Below are 18,102 nucleotides of genomic sequence, written 5' to 3'. Positions count from 1 at the left end.
GGAACCACCCATTGGTGGTACTTCAAACATTAATTTAAATTAGAAGGTCCCGTGGCCATCTTCTTTTCAGACGCCTCGGAGGATTATCAGGGATTGTTAAAGATGAAAGATTAAGAATAAATGGGTTAGGATGATTGAGGAGTTTGGAATGAAAAGACGCATATCTGTTTTGGGTCAAATCTGCAACGAATGGGATGTTAAGGTCTTTGTGAAGTATTAAGGAGCATCAAGGATTTTGGATTGTAACGACTGGATGCGGGAAGAATTTGATGGCTTGGAGGAGCCCCAGAGCTCAATTCCATATGTCCAAATTGGTCTGATTATTGTAGTGTATACTAATTTTTTGTAGTGAATGGGAAGTTTAGAGCGTTTGTCAAGTAAGTGTTGTAGCAATCGGAATCTACGAGCAGTTTCTTGTCTAAGTATCGAATCTGTTCAACAGGCGTAATAAAAATTTAAATACGCTTACAAGAGGTCGATAACGGAATTTGAGGGGCCATATAAATTACGAGGCCATCCGTAGACCTGGTCTTATAGTACAAGAGCCCAAGAGGAGAAAAAAGGCAGTTATCTCACCCCAATTTTTGATTACTTTAATGAAAACTATGTATAATTAATAGTAAAAATTGATAAGTCTGCCAAGTATAGGTAGGAGGAATAAAAAATGGCGGCTGTTTCAAATCGATAAAAAAAAAACTAATTTTTCATTCGGAGCTCTATATCTTAAAAAGCAGGAACAACACAAGAAAACCTAAGAGAACGTCATTTAAAGAAGAGTAAATTTCCTAAAATATGAGCCCTAATAGAGTTATTTACGTTAAATAGTTCTCGAGATATTGCTTTTTAAAAAGCAACATTTCATAAAAATGTTGTATGGGACGTACTGAAAGGTCAGTAGTTTGTATATTTATTTTGAAAAATTTATATCTCAAAACCCATTTGACGTACAGATATCTATTAGCATTCAAATTAAAGCTAGTTTAATGAGATATAAATTAGTTTATAATGTTTATCTTCGTATGAGTAATAGTTTACATGAAATTTGCAAAAAAAATTGATTTATAGTTGTTCGGACAAATTTTCATTTGCCAAATTTATATTCATATGTGAATATCATAAAAACTACAACCCCTACGAAGATAAGTGTCATAAACTACTTTATAGTAAGTTAAATTTCCTTTATTTTGAGTGTTGGCAGACATATGTGCGTCTTATGAATCTAGAGATTTATTTTTTCAAAAATCCAATATTTATAAGATCACCAAGAAATTAACATTTTGTGAGTTTATTTTGTCAAATATCATAAAAACTACTACTCTTACAAAGATAAACATAACAATTTTGCAGTAAATTTAACTAGCTTTAATTTAAGCGCTGGCAGACATCTGTACGTCCAATGGTTTCTGAAATGAAGTTATTCATAAATCAAACTTATTGTCCGAACAATTATAAATCAATTTATTTTTGCAAATATCATGAAAACTGCTATTCCTATGAAGGTAAAGGTCATGAACTTCTTTATAGTCCATTAAACTAGCTTTAATTTGAGTGCTAACAGACATCTGTACGTTACATAGTTTCTGAGATTATTTCTCAAAATAAATTAAGTAACTACTAATCATTCAGTAGATTTTTAAGAAATTTTGCTTTTTAAAAAGCTATATTTCGAGAACTATTGGACGTAAATAGCCCTTTTAGGGCTAATATTTCAGCAAATTTAATCTTCTTTAAATAATGTTCTCTTAAATTTTCTAGTGTTGTAGGTAGTTTTTAAGATATAGAGCTCCGAATGAAAAATTAATGTTTTTTAAGGTTTTGAAACAGCCGCCATTTTTTATTACCCCTACCTATACTTGGCAGACTCATCAATTTTGACCAGTAATTATACATAGTTTTCATTAATGTAATAAAAAATTGGGGTGAGATCACTGCCTTTTTTTCTTTCTGGCTCTTGTACTAATGGTAGATCCATCGAGTAAAGACAGCTCTGTATACCTTCGATTCAAGTGAAGGCTCTGATGGACAGGAATGTTACAACAAAAACTTATGAGGGAAGGCGTAAAAAATTACCAAATAATTATGAAGTCTAGGATTTAACTCAAAATTTTACTATGTTCCTAAGTATTTTTGTAAAACAGACCAATCAAAATGGCTTTTATAAGTAATTCAGTGAGTAACAACCTCTTTGAATAAAGCTTAATCACAATTTTCGCAGATTGAAATTAGTTCTCGGATCAGTAATTTCGTTACATGTAGCGTTTTCAAATTATTGAGAAGGATGAGGTTCTTCTCTCCTAGTAAACCCTACAACATACCTGTTAGGTATTGATTTATTTTATAGATTATCACCTATCCTGAAGTTCCAAAATAAATAAATCCATTTTATCTTCAATTTACCTCGAATGTTCTTTTTAGTCTTTCGTTGCTTCTATGGATAAGATAGAAAGTTGAACTCAAATCGGAAACCAATAAGGCTTATCATTTATTTGCCTGTGGTTCTAACACAATTACAAACCCTGACATCAGCTTATTACGCTTAGATAAACTTATCATCCACCGACCATAAAACATAAAGCACGAGGAATTTAATTACTTATAATGGGTATCATAAAGTTTCAAGCCGTAGGGAGAGACAATGTAGATTATAATCAACGAAGATAATTTATACTTTATTGCTATAACCCTGATTTATTATCAATTTCATCAACTTCCTGTCAAAATTCGACCGTAACAGAATTTAACTGATGACCTTGATGTCATTTCCACCACGCTATTGAGATATCAGGTGAATTGTATGAGGCAACACAATACCAATGGCTTCCCAGAAGTTATATTACACATAATGATAAAGAATTATTTAAGGTGAAATACAGTCTTAATGGCTGATAATCTAATATAACACTATACCAATTGCTTATTAAAATGTGTTGAAGACGGATTTAAAAAAAGGATAATAGGAACACACACAAAATAATAATCACATTAATTTTTAAGTTCTTAGTGAATTTACTTCCTCTTTATAATAACCTAATAAACACCCTAAAATTTTCTTGATAGGATACAAAATCCTTTGAAACTTGAAATTAATACCTAGTTTGATTCAGGAAAGTTTTGGAATTTAAGTTGATTGAAATCTCTAAAAATAAAAAATTATTAAATACAAACAGTCCCCTTAGCATGTCACAAATATCCAAATAAGCTGTTTTGCTGAATATAATGAATTTTTAAGTTTTACTGATGTTTGAAAAATTAATATCAACATTATTATGGGAGACCGTAGATGACTTATATGAGAAGATGGTTGGGGTTGCAGTCAAAATAAAACACAAATGAGTTGATGTAACTTATTTAGTCCTGCCAACGTTTCGGCTAGTTTCTAGCCTTCATCAGGGCTAAGAACAGAACAAAATAACAACTAATGAATATAGAAAACATAAACAGAATGACATAAAGTGAATAATTTTATAGAATGGAATTAATAAAATAAAATGATGAGAGAAATGAAATGGAATTATTGTTTTCAAAATTTTTTTTTTCTATTCAATTATTTTGTTAAACTTTACTTATATTTTGCCTCGTTATCAATTATAATGGTTACATATATTTTCTTTCTCTCAATTTTATTTTTCTTTCCATATTTTAATTTTTAAATTATTCATAACTAATATATTCATATTTCTTTGCATTATATAACTTAATTTTTATTTTATTTCCTTAATTATGTTATTTTACCGACTTATTCAATTTCCTATGTATACATTTTATTTTCCACTTCTCTCATCGCTTTATTTTATTAATTCTATATTATTTAATATTCATTTTATATCATCCTGTTTATATTTTTTTTTTATTTTCTATATTCATTGGTTGTTATCTTGTTCTGTTCTTAGCCCTGATGAAGGCTAGAAACCCTAGCCGAAACGTTGGCACGATTAAATAAGTTTCATCAACTTATTTGTTTTATTTTGACCGCACCCCCAACCATCTTCTCCTCGTATAATATCAATATTAAATGTGTTTCCTACAGTAATAATTCATCTCAAGTATTTATATAGTTTATCTAAGGTGCAGGCTACTAGTCGCTCCTTCACTCCCCTTTGAATAGTAGTAACAATGATAAAAAAAACAAGAGTCGTAGTAAATAAAACACAACTGCATATTATGTTCATAAGATAATCATTGTTTTCCATTTCATAGTATAAAGCCACTCAAAATTCAACAACTCATTAAGAATTGAAAATTAGTTCTTTCGTAGCTACACATACAAAATCAGGTTTTATGGATAGTCATGCTATCCAAAATACCTTTCATTAATCAAATTTATAAAATAATATATTCTAAACTAATTCTAAAATGTTGCAATATATTGAATCTATGCAATATTGTGACTAAAACAATAAATGGATTAAGGGAAAAGATTGCCTTATATACTTAGTTTTCATACTTTTTTAATCTTATTATTCTGGTATAATTCTGAAAAAAATTTTATTGAAAATAAAATCCAATACTAATTATAGCTGGAATAGCTATAATCAATTAATTATAGCCCTCTTACTTATATTCTGGTTTTCTCTTTCTTATAAATGGTTGAATAATTCTTCTGAAACTACTTAACAAATATTTTTTAAAAAATATGATTAAAAACTTCAAATATTTTGGATTCAAGATGCTATTTGATTTATGCTAGTACAAAATGTTAGAAATGCAGATAAAAGAAAACATTCCGAAGAGCTTTATTCTTCAACAATAAACAAAATGTTACAAATTCTACCAAAGTTGTGGCTTCATTAAGTCAAATTTATTGAAAGATATAAATATACTTACAAAAACAAAAGAGAAACAGATATCACATTAATCAAATAAAAGATTGATTTAATGAACATGATTGACTAAAAAATACAATAAATAGCTTATACACAAATAAATGAACAAAAATAACCATGGAAGCTTAACATATCAGTACTTGATACATGAATCTTGAATAATCCAAGTAATAATAACTAATGATAGATATATATACACATACTCACACAATATCTTGAAAAATAACTAATCTCCTATTGTGATGAGAACATAAATTGACAATTCAAATAACCTTGGGTAGTAAACACTTGATTCAGCAAGATACTCAATGAATTCCTTTCACAAATTTATAAGTCCAATTTAAAATTCTTATTCCTATATATAAACACATATATACAGTTTAAAAATTCAAACTAAAATATATTAAGGTCCATGTGTTCACTATTCACAAAAATAGTTCTGGAACAATAAACTCATTTTTTTTTCTTTTCCTACAATATATTATCACATTTAATTTCTGATGACAATTATGTTTCCTTACTTAGTTATAGTATGACACTGCACTAAAAAACAACAAAATATTTCATGAACGTCCCAGTACAGTTGTAAAATAGTTTGAAAGATAATAAGAGGAAAATTCATAATTTAATAATAGAATCTCTTCCGTGAATTCGTCTGATGTTGTTGATAGGCATAAACAGCACCAACAGCAACACCAATGAGCAATATCGCCCCTAACAGCATGATGAAGAATGTTTTGGTACCAGACCATGCCGGCTTTACATCTTCCACCCGTTCTGCAGAATTATATAATTATTATTAGAATGATTTTATAACTACCACTTATCTTAACAAAAACACTTTAGACATCATTCCATTAATTTCAAAAAGTAAAATATTTAATAATATGCATAGGTATGAGGAGTAACAGAATTTAAAAAAATAATCCACAGTTAGCTACTGTTGAAACTTTGAATCAAAATGAAAATTTATATGTCTAGAGACAAAATAATTCTACTTTTGTCAATCAGAAAGCAATAATGTAGCTTGATTTATTATCCATCAATAAAGCGATGATATTAACATGTTTTATTCATTGAATGTTAACATAATAAATTTAAATGTTCATACCTCTATAGAAACTATTGAATTATTTAAATGGCAATACTAATAGACCAAGAGCACATTGCGACATGCTGTACACAGTATGAATGCTTTTGTGTACTCTGTACTGCATATCCCTGAGTCACCTGTGTCTCAATGTGTGCTCAGCCTAATTGAAGGATTAGTAGATAGATATAGCTAATAGGTACTTATAATATCAACTATATAATCCCGAATAATTATTAATGTTTCTAAATAATTATTTTCAAAATTAATAATACATGAAGAACTCATGAAAATTAGTATAGTACTCAAACAAAAGGCTTTGTTAGAATGAATAAAGACAATGCTATAAGTAGCAAAAATAATGTTTATATAATAATGATAATCATATACAAATAAGACTATTTTCCTTAGTAAGCAAAGTTAATTTTTAAAAGAAATAAATCCTAGTAAGTTTGTAATACATGAATTTAGGTGTTATATTTTAGGATATTTTCCCCTCAAACTGCAATTTAGTTGAAATAAGGCTTGATTATAAATGACATCACATGAATCAACACCTTGACAGCTCATGACATTAAACATAACAGGTAACCTTAAAATACCAAAGGTAGTAAAAGGTAAGACACAACATGAATTACTTTTCTTTTTTCACAGTAATGCACTACTAATTCACTTTTTATTTCAGTTTTAGAGGGTTTGGAAAAAACAAAAAAAAAACACCTTGAGAACCATGAAGGCCAAAATACAAGACCTCTAAGCATGACCTTATGACAACAACACATTTTAAACACCACAAGTATAATATCACTAACCTCTAGGAGCATCGTATTTCAAAGCTGATGGAAGAATTTTGGACCGATCTTCAACAATCTGTGAATCAAAAAAAAATATTCTTAATAGGAATAACTGCTGAAAAATGCACCAATACGTTAAATAAAAACTAAATTATCTTACATCGGATGAATCCAACTCAAATAAACGAAGAGAAATAATGTCATGATTATCTGAGAGATCACCAGTGGCAGCAGATACGCCAAAATAATAACCAGTAGGAAGCTTCACCCCATTTACTTTAAAGCATTCCTTCCACTCTCCTTTGTTTTCTACATCTGAAAAAACTAAAAAGAAAAAAATAAGATGCACTGTTCTACTAATCAGTAATTGAGCAATTATTAGTGTAACATACCAGTCAATGTATCTTGTTCGTATCTGATTGCAATGTTAGTGTCATAAAATACATTCCGCAATTTAGCTTCACAACCAGCAAGTTCAGTATGAGTACCATCCTTGTCATGATCGTAGTGCAATGTTCCATTGTTAATCATGGCTGAAATATATGGGTGTTGATGCTACCAGACATAAAAACAAAAAAATCAATTACTCCAGATCATTACTAAAACTTTATTATTTAATTATAGAAGAACATAAAATTCTCAGAATCCAAACCAATTACATTGGAGACTTACATTGTGTTCACCATTGTGGTTGCTGTATGTATCAATAATGACTACTAATCCGTGGAAATAGTCTTGATTACCGAACACTGGTCCAGATTGCATACGTTCTTTAGCATACCATATAGCCATTCCATCACCAAAAAGTTCTTTACCATGTCCATGGATTTTAAATTGTACTTGCATTTCCCAGCTTGGTACTGTACATGGCTAATAAAAAAAAATAGAATAAAATAAGCAAACCTAGTTCCTCAGCAATTTCAAGTGCCACAAAAATACAATATTAAACCTACCACTGAATTCCATAAAGAACCTTGCTTACTCTGTTGGTCAGGTGTGATTCTCACAAGGTTGGGAGTGACTAAGGTACTTCCACTGAAATCCCAAAAAGGTACCATCATACCAGTCCCTGTTTACATCAAATGAAAAACAAATTAAACCAAAAATAATTAAAAATAGTTAGCAATAGTACATTCAGAATTGCACTAACAAAAAAAAATCCACAACCAATCAACCTAATCACTTATTCTTAATTAAGAATACAAAATCATTTAAGGTTATAACTTGTACCTTGATAGGGCTTGATAAGGGAGTGTTCTCGTTTCAAATAATCCTTTGATGATTCTGCTCGCACGTAAAAAAACGTCAAGAAACAAATAAAAACTAAAATAGGTATATCCTTCATGATTAAAGCCACAAAAACAAGAATAGGACTAGGCAAACACAGTGACAAACTATTCACCCAACGAATGCAACTCAGGTACTGAGTTCCAAGAAACCGTGCGACATCTAGTGGATCGGGACCAGCATTACCGTTCCCGGTTTTATTTAATTTGAGCGAAAACAATTTTATTTGGTTTATTTATTTAAAATATTAATTACATAGATAAACCGTTTAAAAAGTTAAAACTTTTGGTAGAACACTCGTTGAAAATAAGAGAAACTCGACGATGCCTGAGACAAGAGCACCACCCATGTGTTCAAAATTTTAAGTTAAAAGATTCAAGTTTTAGCTCATGTATACTGTTCCTGCCTCTGTCCGCACATTATAAATACAGCTACGTTTCTTAAATAGTGGCACATCTGAAACAAAAAAATTTTTAATTATGTGTTTGATGTATTCCCTAAATTATACCTTTGACTGGGGTACTTTGTGACAGTACTAGCTTTTAGACAGACTGTAGGAGGACGCAGGTAGAGAAAGTAACTCTAGTTTGGGGTACTATACGTCAAATTAAATATAAAATCAAAACTTTTTTGTCAGATTTACCACTAATAAAGCAAGTCAGTGAAATAAGTAAGATATAACCACTTATCGGTGATTTTCCCAAAGATGGGCATCTCACACCGATGTTTTATTTACCAGATCAATTGTTGATATCATAATATGCCCCATCGTCTACTACTTTATTGAATTTTTAATCTCGAAATAGCTGACCATCGTTATTCTAAACGATCATAAACTGCCCCATTATCATTCCTCTTGCCGGGCCGAAATGTTTTTTTAATTATAACACACAGTGTTTAGACAAACGGACACGTATAGACACTTTTACAAGATAATATTCAGACCAGTAACTTTTAACGTAAGGAAAAGAAAATCCTCTAAGGCAATAAGTTTTTATCCAGTACTTTTACTAAGGATTCAACAAATAAGTTAATTATGTAAAGTATGATTAGAAAAGGTATATTATAAAGTATCTTCCCCAACTGAAAAACGTAACAAAAAGTATGGACTGAATCCATTGAAGCCAATAGATACTAGAAAAAGTCAAGACTTACTTACCAGCCGGTGTTAGTAAAATTTGGAATAAATGAAAAATATGAACAAATTGTTTAAAATCATTACTACTTTAGTTGGATCACAACTTTCGACTTCTGTCTACTCCCACTCAAGAGATAAACGAATCCCCATCGAATCCTTTGCGGTTTAAGTCGGAGCCTCATCAAGTAGAGTTTAGTGACTGTGGGCCTGGATCCATTCGTTTTGATAGTGTATATATTGATATACACCATAATTCAATCAACAAAATAAGTTCATTTTGGAGAAGATATTTGACCATATAAAGTAGATTATTGGAGGATAGTCCGGGTTACAGTTAGTAAAGGTTTCAGGTTCATTTTTATATCTATTCAGAAGTTTGGGGCAGCTCAGGCACTCCTCTCCTATCTCTGAATATTATGTTCGATAATTATTTGCTCCGCTGTATCACCCATGGATCGATCCCAGCTCGGCAAAAGCCGAGGAACTCTCCAGAGGCACTCCCAGCGTTTGCAAAGGGTATCCTTAATTAAGAAGGAGGCGTTTTGGCTGTGCGTGATCTAATTCACATTTTCACACAAGCTAAATTGAGAACTTCGTTAACAAGTACTGAACCCAAGATCATTCATGAGTTGCAATGGTACATTTTTAAAAAAAATCAATAACTCAGTTTTGGAGAACGTCCATAACGTTTTACCATTATCAGAATATGACAAGCATGCCGCTTTACCAAATGAGTCCACCGTAGCCACAGATAAACGTTTTAACGCCTCGCAACTTCAGCATCTATAGCCCCTGTAGAGCTCTTCGACAAAAGCTAGCTCATTTCTGAAATCACGGTATTAAACCAAAATATTTAAAAGCTCACAAGATACCTCCGCTCCCACTCCAGTTCCATATATCGTCCGTCTACTCCTAGATCCCGCTGACGTTTCCTCCCAACAAAGTCGGATGGGGGACGGATTTTTTTGACACAACTTCGGAAACTAGACACCGAAATGTACAGATTGTCCGGTACAGCCCCAAAGTAACTATTCTCTAATAATATGAAGAGCCAGGGAATTTTTTATTACCACAGCGCCAATAGTTGCCTCTTTACTTAAAATTAGCAGTTTGTGCTCATAATCTTCGGAAAAGGTTATTCCGGCCACTTATGTCCAAATTTGGTCTAGTTCTACTTATGAGTTGTTATGAGAGTAAAGAATGAGTAACAGAGAGTAGTAAATGAAGTAAATAGTAAATGAATTACAGAGAGTAAAGAAAGAACTATCACAAGCCTACGACTTTAATCCATTACTGAGCCCTGAAGAGTGGTGATAGGGAATGAAATTAGTATCTGTTTCCGGATTGGAGGGATTTCATAACTAAAGGTTCAAATTCATTAATTTTGTACTTTGCTGGCTGGGATTTCATAAGATTGTCCGGCTAGAGGGATTTCCGTACTGACGTATGTCCGTTAAGAGAAGATCCACTGTAATATGAAAATATTTTTAGAAATTAATGCTTAATATACAAGTTATAATAGATTACTGCATTACTAGATTACTACATAACTACATCGATGACAAAATTATACTAGATCTATGGGTAGAGGAATTGTTTTGGGTCGTTATTGAATCAGTGCTTGTCACCTTATCACAAGTTTTTGTAACTGATAGCGATATCCGCTACTGTCATTGGAGCCGCTCCACAACAGTAAGGTTTCAATGTAGTCTGACTTGGGCAATGTTTGTCATTGCTGTCAGGTTATTGTTGAAGTTACAGGATTATATCATATTTTGAATAAATTGTTTTTTCTTATTAGTTGTACGATCATTAAAACATGACTAAGACGAAAATAGTTTTATTAGCTTGTGGCTCATTTAATCCACCCACCCATATGCACTTAAGGATGTTTGGTAAGATACCTGAATTATTTTTTAGTTCTTTATTCTTTTTTGACACAAGTTATAATCGTAAATTTTTTATTCTCTTAAATTTCTTTTCTTTTCTTTTTTTACATCTCTCTAGAATTGGCCAGAGATCACATTAACAGAGTGGGGACATATCAGGTAGTAGGAGGAATTATTTCACCTGTTCATGATGGTTATAACAAGAAAGAATTAATAGCATCCACTCATCGGTGTACATTAATAAAACTTGCTTTACAAGACTCAGAATGGATTCATTTAAGTGATTGGGAGTGCAACCAAGAAAGCTGGACACCTACCAGACAGACACTTCAGTATCATCAAGTTTGTTTTGAACATTTCACTATATATCACCTAATTAACTTAATGGTTATAATAATAATTATGAAAACTCCCAAATGCTCAGTCTGAGCATTGAATAACCAACACTAAATCATGCCCTCTCACTGGTTTAAAAAAACCTATGATTTTAAAAAGTTATTTATTTCCTATTTTTAATATTGCATCTTTTTTACAATATATGAAGATTACGGAGGGGAAATAGGCGTTATCATACTATTTCAAAATTAAGTTATTGGAGAGCAAAAATAGATAAAGGTAAGTATTGTGTTAGTAATAGGTCAAACATACTTAAAAACGGGTTCAAAAAACATCAACACAGAATTTTGTTGGCTTTGTCGATGGCATTCAGGCTACATCCACAAATTAATGGATTCTCATCGGGTGATTAATCTACTCTAGTAGATTTGTTTCAAATCCCTTATTTGGTGAGTTATTAATACTTTTTTCCAGCAGTTTAAGTCAGTCTAGGGGGAGAAAAATTCCTACCATATTTTTTTCTTCATATTATTTAACTCGCCACAGATTGGTACATCATTATTACAGATTTTAATGCCTGACATTGAAGAAAAAAATCAGTAAGAAAACCAAGATAGGAAACCTATTTAAAATGATTTTAATTTAATATCCTCTCTGAGTTTCGTTTTCTTAAATATACATAAACTTGATTTTTACGTGTTGTTCTCTGATAAAATGTAGTTAATACCACATGCTGGAGCACTTCATTATGAAGTAATTATCATCACTAAGTATGCTTCACTTAATCTATAATAATAGTGCTATTGTTTAAAATCTTAAAATTGAAATGCTAACATTGTAATAGATTTATTATTTAGTAATTTTATTTTCAGTTGGGTTTGAAAATGTTATCAGTGCTCAGTCATAATTTCAACAGGTTTTTGTCATAAATCATTTGCATTTGTGGTTTTAACTATCTCAGTTTTTGCTATAATATTGCCTTATCAAATATATTAGTTTTTTTTATTAAGTCAGGCATTAAATCTTTAATAAGGATACATTAATATTAAATTATCTCTTTATCAAATTTTATATAGTTTTTAAATATTATTGTTATTTAAATGAGTGCTGGATATTTTTGTAATGATTGTTTTGTAATTTAGTTCAAAGTTTAATTTATTATTCCCTGTTTATATTATCTTTTAATTAATATTTATTTCAATGTCCAGGCAATAAATAACAAATATGTTATATTTCTTGAATATTTAGTTAATTGTTTTATTATTTGAATTGATTTTTTTTCTTTAATAGAATAAAATCAACGCTGCTCTCAGCACAGATGATAACATGGATAATAATAAAAACAATGATAATGAAGATCCTTCTTGGGTGAGAAATATTCGAAGATACCAGACTAATGAAGTTAATGTCCTAGTGAAACTTCTATGTGGAGCTGATTTGTTGCAATCATTCAGCTCCCCTGGGCTGTGGAAGGAATCTGATGTAATTGAGAGTTATTATGTAGCTCTTATTGGCGAGTATATGTTACTTAATTTGATCCTAAACAAATTTCATGATTCTAGATTGAAACCATTATTGGTGACCATGGCCTGGCTGTCATTACCAGGGCTGGAACAGACCCACACAAATTTGTCTATGAATCTGATGTGTTAACAAAGTTTAGTGTAAGCAAAATAATGTACTTTTTTCTTTACTTTTACTCAGGTTTTATTGACTATTTCTTAATATCTTTTAAATTTTTATTTTAAATCTGATCAGATAGTTTTATGGCTATCAATGTCTTGATATTTTTTTTTTTCAAAGGGTAATTGTCAATTCTAGCCTCCACCACAGAAATCTTTCCATAATTTAATCACTTGCTGCTAGCTAGATAATCATGGTTTCTTTTTTAAAAAATAAAATCGAAATGGAAAATTATTAGCTTATCATATTTAATAATTAATATTGTCAATGGTTTAGAACATAGGATTTCATTGAATAATTTGAGGTATCAAACTTAAAAGTCGGTTGAGCTGATCGTCCTAAGCATTGTTAACAAGCTGGTAATAAATAGACTGAATACATTAATTAAATAATTTTGAATTCAACTTGTTTTAAAACATTCGCCACATTTAATTGAATTATTTGAACGATAAAAATAAGCTATTCACTCAAACAACCTTTGAATACTTTCTTGTGGTTACCTCATAGTTGGGTAAAGAATTATCTTCTCGTCTCCTTCCATTCACTGCTTGAGCTACTATCAATCATTGCTGAACTTATAATTGATGTTGAATTATATTTTAAAATTGAAGAATAGTTTCATCAAAATTTCTTAATATAGAAATCATAGAGTGAGCATTTTGTTTCAAAATTCAGTTTTGTAGTGTTTTTTCTTTTGTTATATTTTTAAATTGTTTGGGTATAAACCATAGTGCAATAGCAAATTGAAACAGTGAAAAAAATAATTTTTGTTGGAATATAGACATTTTCAAATAAAAATTATTTCTGTAATCAAGATTTCCAAAATGTAGGTCATTCTTACAGGACGAAGCAGTTTTTATTTCAACTTTTCTGAAATGTAAAAGTATTTCAATCAGGGTGAAAAAAATTGGGGATACTCCGACTGATTGATCTTTGTTTTAAATCTTTATCTTAATATTGTAGCCTCTCTATTCTAATAATGAAGGCAATCATTTTTTATTATAAAGAAGTATTCTTCTGAATTATGGTAGAAGACTGTTTTTTTTTTTCAATTTTTATTATACAGGAAAGACTATACAAAATCTTGTAGTTGGGAAGATTGTGAATCATTTTTAGATACAGTTTTTTCCTACTATAATTTAAAAAAAATTTCAGTTCAAAAATCGTATGAGAAGCCACAAATGTTCTGGAAATTACTTAAACCTTTTTCTGTGAGAATGGCTCATGTACTATACAATTATTTACATTTAAGATTATATTTATGTGAAATAAATTATTAATGTCTATGTTATAATGAGTAAATAGTTGACCATGGATAATACATAAGATGGTTGTGGGTGTGGTAGGTGAAGAACACAAATAAGTAAATGAATATTTTTTTATTTATTTGTGTTCTTTACTGATCGCAACCCCCACCATTCCCTCATTTATGATTATGTGTTGTGAAAAGAGTCATGCATATTTTTAACTGTATATTGTATTAATTGTAGATATTGTGTGTTTCAGAACAATATTCATATTATTACCGAGTGGATCACGAATGAAGTAAGCTCTACTAAGATTCGGAGATCTTTGAGAAGGGGAGAGAGTGTTAAGTACTTAGTCGCAGACAGCGTGATTGACTACATTAAGAATCATTGCCTTTATGGATCTCTTGATAAGTTAGTTTTCTTTTTTAAGCCAACCATTTGAGAAATGTTTTTATTATTTTCAAATCTTTATTGATTATTAAAGTTAATCCAATTCTACTTTTCTTTTTCTTGTGCTAGTGGTAATGTTTTAAGATAAAAAAATGACAGTATTTTAGTCCATTCCTTGAGGCGAAAGAAATTAGTTAAATTACAGACCATGAACTATGGATTGGGTGGCATCCTCTCTTTGAAGGGACTCCACAGCTTTTGCCTTGTATGATCCTGCAAAATGTTAACCCCTTCAAATAAAAATTGTCCTCAATGCACAGTTTATCCAATTTCTTTCGTCTCATGGAGCAGACTATTGCTGCTTGTAGAATAAATATTGATTTATAACTTCAGATTGGATACAAGAGGAATTCGAAGGATTAGTGGAGCCCCAAAGCTCAACTCTGCATGTATGTCTTTTGTAGTGAATTGGAAGTGTTAGTCGGAAGACTGTATTAGTCGGAATCAACGAGCAGTTTTATGTTTTCTCAGCCTTTAATGTGTAAATGTTATGAAAAAGTAGATATTGGAATATTTATGTTACACCCCCCCTTGAATTTTTTTTTATTTCACAAAAACATAATTTATGGAATATTCCAGTAAAATGGACAAGACTACTACTAGTGACAAAATGAAAATTAAATGGCATTTTGAGGTGAATAACATCCATATTAAGTTTGAACAAAAAAAAAAAATAGCAATTACCAATGAAGTAAACTTAAATGAAGGTGGAGAGAAATCTTATATAGCTGCAACCCTTGTGGCCAGTAGACAAGTGTGGAACTATTCAATGGTGAAATTATTCAAAGCATACATCTTTAAAAAAAGTTTATTCTGAATGAGATGATTACTTTTTTCGTGATTCACAGATTGAACAAACTTTTTTTTTTGTAAAAAAATAAGCTTGCTAAACATTTAATGATAAATATTGTGCTTTCTTCTATTATGGTTTCAATGTGCATGACTAAGAACTAATTAATTAGGATACATTCAATAATGGTATACATTTTTGAAAATCTATCAATAGAGTCAATATAATATTTTTATAATGTGGTTAAAAGCTATGATTAATTCTTAAGGGAGAGGAGAAATTGCTGTTTCATCAGGTAATGGAACAGTAATGTTAAGATCTAGATTATGATCACGACATTTGACTTCATTAATTTTCTTAAAACCTCTAATGATATGGTGTTTAGATGTCAGAAGTTAGTCAGGAGCCATGAAAGTCTGTTCAGTACTTTCAAACTGAATGGAGAGCGATGGATAATTTTCGTTCCTTTTTTATAAATTAATTTGTTGAATGTTATTTAAATGAACAATTAGATTATTGTAATAATCCCTTTTTTCTTGTTATTGCTTTCATGGATTCAGTAAGTATCATATGTATACGAATTCCAGTCTGTATCACTTAACCCCGTCTCCAAGTGACCTTATCATGGGAGGAATCGACACTCCAGATTCGGGTAATTATTCAAGACATTCTCCACAGCGTGAAGGAAGAACTCCTAGGCCTGGTCTAGCTGTCCCCGTGAGAAAGGTAACAGAAGGAGAGGAAGTAGATGTAGTAGAAGAGGAAGTTGAGGAGGAGGAAGAAGAAGAGACGAGAGTAGAATTTCAGATTACTGAGGATGGGAGGATAGAGGTTATAAGTGATAAGGAAACCACTGTCTAAGTGTGGAGAAAACTATTAATGGAGCTATTATTGCTTTTATAATATGAATATTCATTTTAGCTCCTTTTCTGATATTTTTTTAATTTTAACTTTTTAATAACTTATTTAAATTTCTAAAAATTTAGTTTTGGATGTCATTTTTTAAAATTTTAATTTTGATAAAATCGGTATATTTATTTTTCTATATTTAGACTCCTAATATTTTTTTTTCTTTTGAAAAAATTAAATAACAAATAATTAAGTACGTAATACCTAATTAACTAATATGAACTTTTGCTGAACCACATCCCATATTACTATTTTCAATCTCTTTTCACACATATTAATAAGATTGGTTTTAATTCAGCAATATTACAACCCCCTAATTAGAAAGATCAGTTTTGAAAAAAAAAAACTACATGGATCCTAAAATATAAAAATATTTTTTAAAAAAATAATATATATATATTTACGTTGTGGTTTGAGCTTTTTATTTGTTTATAAATACACAAAGAATTTTATCATTAATTTTTTACTGTTCGGTATATTTAGTCAATTTCAATTAATTTTATTTTTGTGTTATTAATTTATGATTTTCAAAAATTTGTATTTTTTACATTAATTCCTGAGTCTTTGTTTCATAATAAAGTACAGATTAATACTATTAGTCTTTCAGTTTGTAATCTGTATAATTTCGCTGTCTTGTATAATGTAATTTGTAATTTTTTACTTTTTAACTGCTAATATCATATAATAGTACAATCAGAAGTCCCCATTATAGAACAAAAAGTATTAGTGATTGTATACTTGTATTTATGATCTAATACAATTAGCTTTCATTATGAAACAGGGCCCAGGTTGAAATTATAGGGAGTCTACAATATTGTTAATTAATGAAATGGTCCCATTGGGATAGATAGCAGTATTAAATCTATTGTCTTCATATTTTTAAAATACATTTTATTACTGATATTTTTAAAGTATCAGTTTTATTGAAAAAAAACAAAAACGAAATCAAAGAGTAGTACAATTGTTTTGAAATTTAAATAGAAAATAGTTTTCTCCATTTTGAGGGTAAGTTTACTGATGCTCACTTTATCACACAACTTTGTACTTGCAACTAGCACTTGTTTTGCTTTTTCTTTTCTTATTTTCCCCCTTCCCCCATTAGATCTATAATTATTTTGTGCCAAATAAAATATAAGTATTTTTTCAAGTATTAAAGGGTTATATTATGATTAATAATGTAACTGATATTAAATTATTGATGTGATTTTAATTCCATTTATCATCATCAGCTCATGGCATAGTCTTTATTTTACTTCCTGTAATTATATAAGTATTTTTTAGTGTTTCATAATCTTTATATTGCTTGAACCACTTAATTTATATATTTCCTTTAAAAGTTACAACATAACCCTCTTTTGAGACTAGTTAAAAAATATTTCCTGGTATGAGATTGTCTTTTTCCATTAAAGTAATAAATTTGTTTTTATAATTACCATTTCAAGTTTAACACACATTTATGATAAATAACAATCCTACTGTACATTTATTTATTTATAAAATGGGGAAGCATCTATTTCACATACAATGTCTTATCACTAATAGAAAAAGGAAAGTCCTACCAACATTGATAGATAAAATTATTTGTGGTGGTGAATGAACCCACAGTAAATCTGTTTATTGTTTTGAAGACAAAAATAAATTCTATGAAATATGGATGTTAAAA

General features: G+C 30.0%; 2 protein-coding genes across 6 annotated transcripts in view; one reads left to right on the top strand and one right to left on the bottom strand.

Moving 5' to 3' along the window:
* Window positions 1–4,709: 4,709 nt before the first annotated feature.
* Window positions 4,710–8,139, bottom strand: LOC106682633 (VIP36-like protein). Its single transcript, XM_014423586.3, has 7 exons — window positions 7,938–8,139; window positions 7,661–7,776; window positions 7,380–7,577; window positions 7,100–7,262; window positions 6,868–7,031; window positions 6,726–6,783; window positions 4,710–5,600 (listed from the first exon to the last, which is right to left on the bottom strand). Exons 1-7 carry the CDS (start codon window positions 8,050–8,052, stop codon window positions 5,449–5,451), a joined length of 966 nt encoding a protein of 321 aa, XP_014279072.1. The 5' UTR covers window positions 8,053–8,139; the 3' UTR covers window positions 4,710–5,448.
* A 2,658-nt stretch (window positions 8,140–10,797) lies between these two features.
* The window catches only part of Nmnat (nicotinamide mononucleotide adenylyltransferase), a 13,827-nt gene continuing 6,522 nt past the window's right edge, over window positions 10,798–18,102 (top strand). Inside the window, exons 1-6 of one of the 5 annotated variants that reach the window (XM_024360544.2) lie at window positions 10,798–11,027; window positions 11,140–11,363; window positions 12,648–12,839; window positions 12,920–13,021; window positions 14,547–14,701; window positions 16,091–16,406. In XM_024360544.2, coding sequence (XP_024216312.1) covers window positions 10,952–11,027; window positions 11,140–11,363; window positions 12,648–12,839; window positions 12,920–13,021; window positions 14,547–14,701; window positions 16,091–16,391 — 1,050 coding nt within the window. In that variant the 5' untranslated portion in view covers window positions 10,798–10,951 and the 3' untranslated portion in view covers window positions 16,392–16,406. Of the gene's footprint in view, window positions 11,028–11,139; window positions 11,364–12,647; window positions 12,840–12,919; window positions 13,022–14,546; window positions 14,702–16,090; window positions 16,407–18,102 lie in introns of those variants that run through there. The other 4 variants (XM_014423577.3, XM_014423575.3, XM_067050292.1 and 1 more) reach the window with 4 other exon arrangements.

Source organism: Halyomorpha halys, unplaced genomic scaffold (genome assembly GCF_000696795.3).
Source record: "Halyomorpha halys isolate HHAL.00 unplaced genomic scaffold, Hhal_1.1 Scaffold432.1, whole genome shotgun sequence".
NCBI classification, from domain to species: Eukaryota; Metazoa; Arthropoda; class Insecta; order Hemiptera; family Pentatomidae; genus Halyomorpha; species Halyomorpha halys.
The sequence above is the reverse complement of the archived record's forward strand: the minus strand, read 5'-3'. Positions and strand labels throughout refer to the sequence as shown.

Excerpts from the sequence above, each read along its gene's own strand:
- LOC106682633 (XM_014423586.3), bottom strand. The coding sequence starts at position 8,052 with ATGAAGGATATACCTATTTTAGTTTTTATTTGTTTCTTGACGTTTTTT. Across the intron at positions 7,578-7,660 it reads GTTCTTTATGGAATTCAGTG|CCATGTACAGTACCAAGCTG; the intron begins GTAGGTTTAATA and ends TTTTTTTATTAG. Across the intron at positions 6,784-6,867 it reads TTGAGTTGGATTCATCCGAT|ATTGTTGAAGATCGGTCCAA; the intron begins GTAAGATAATTT and ends TTTGATTCACAG.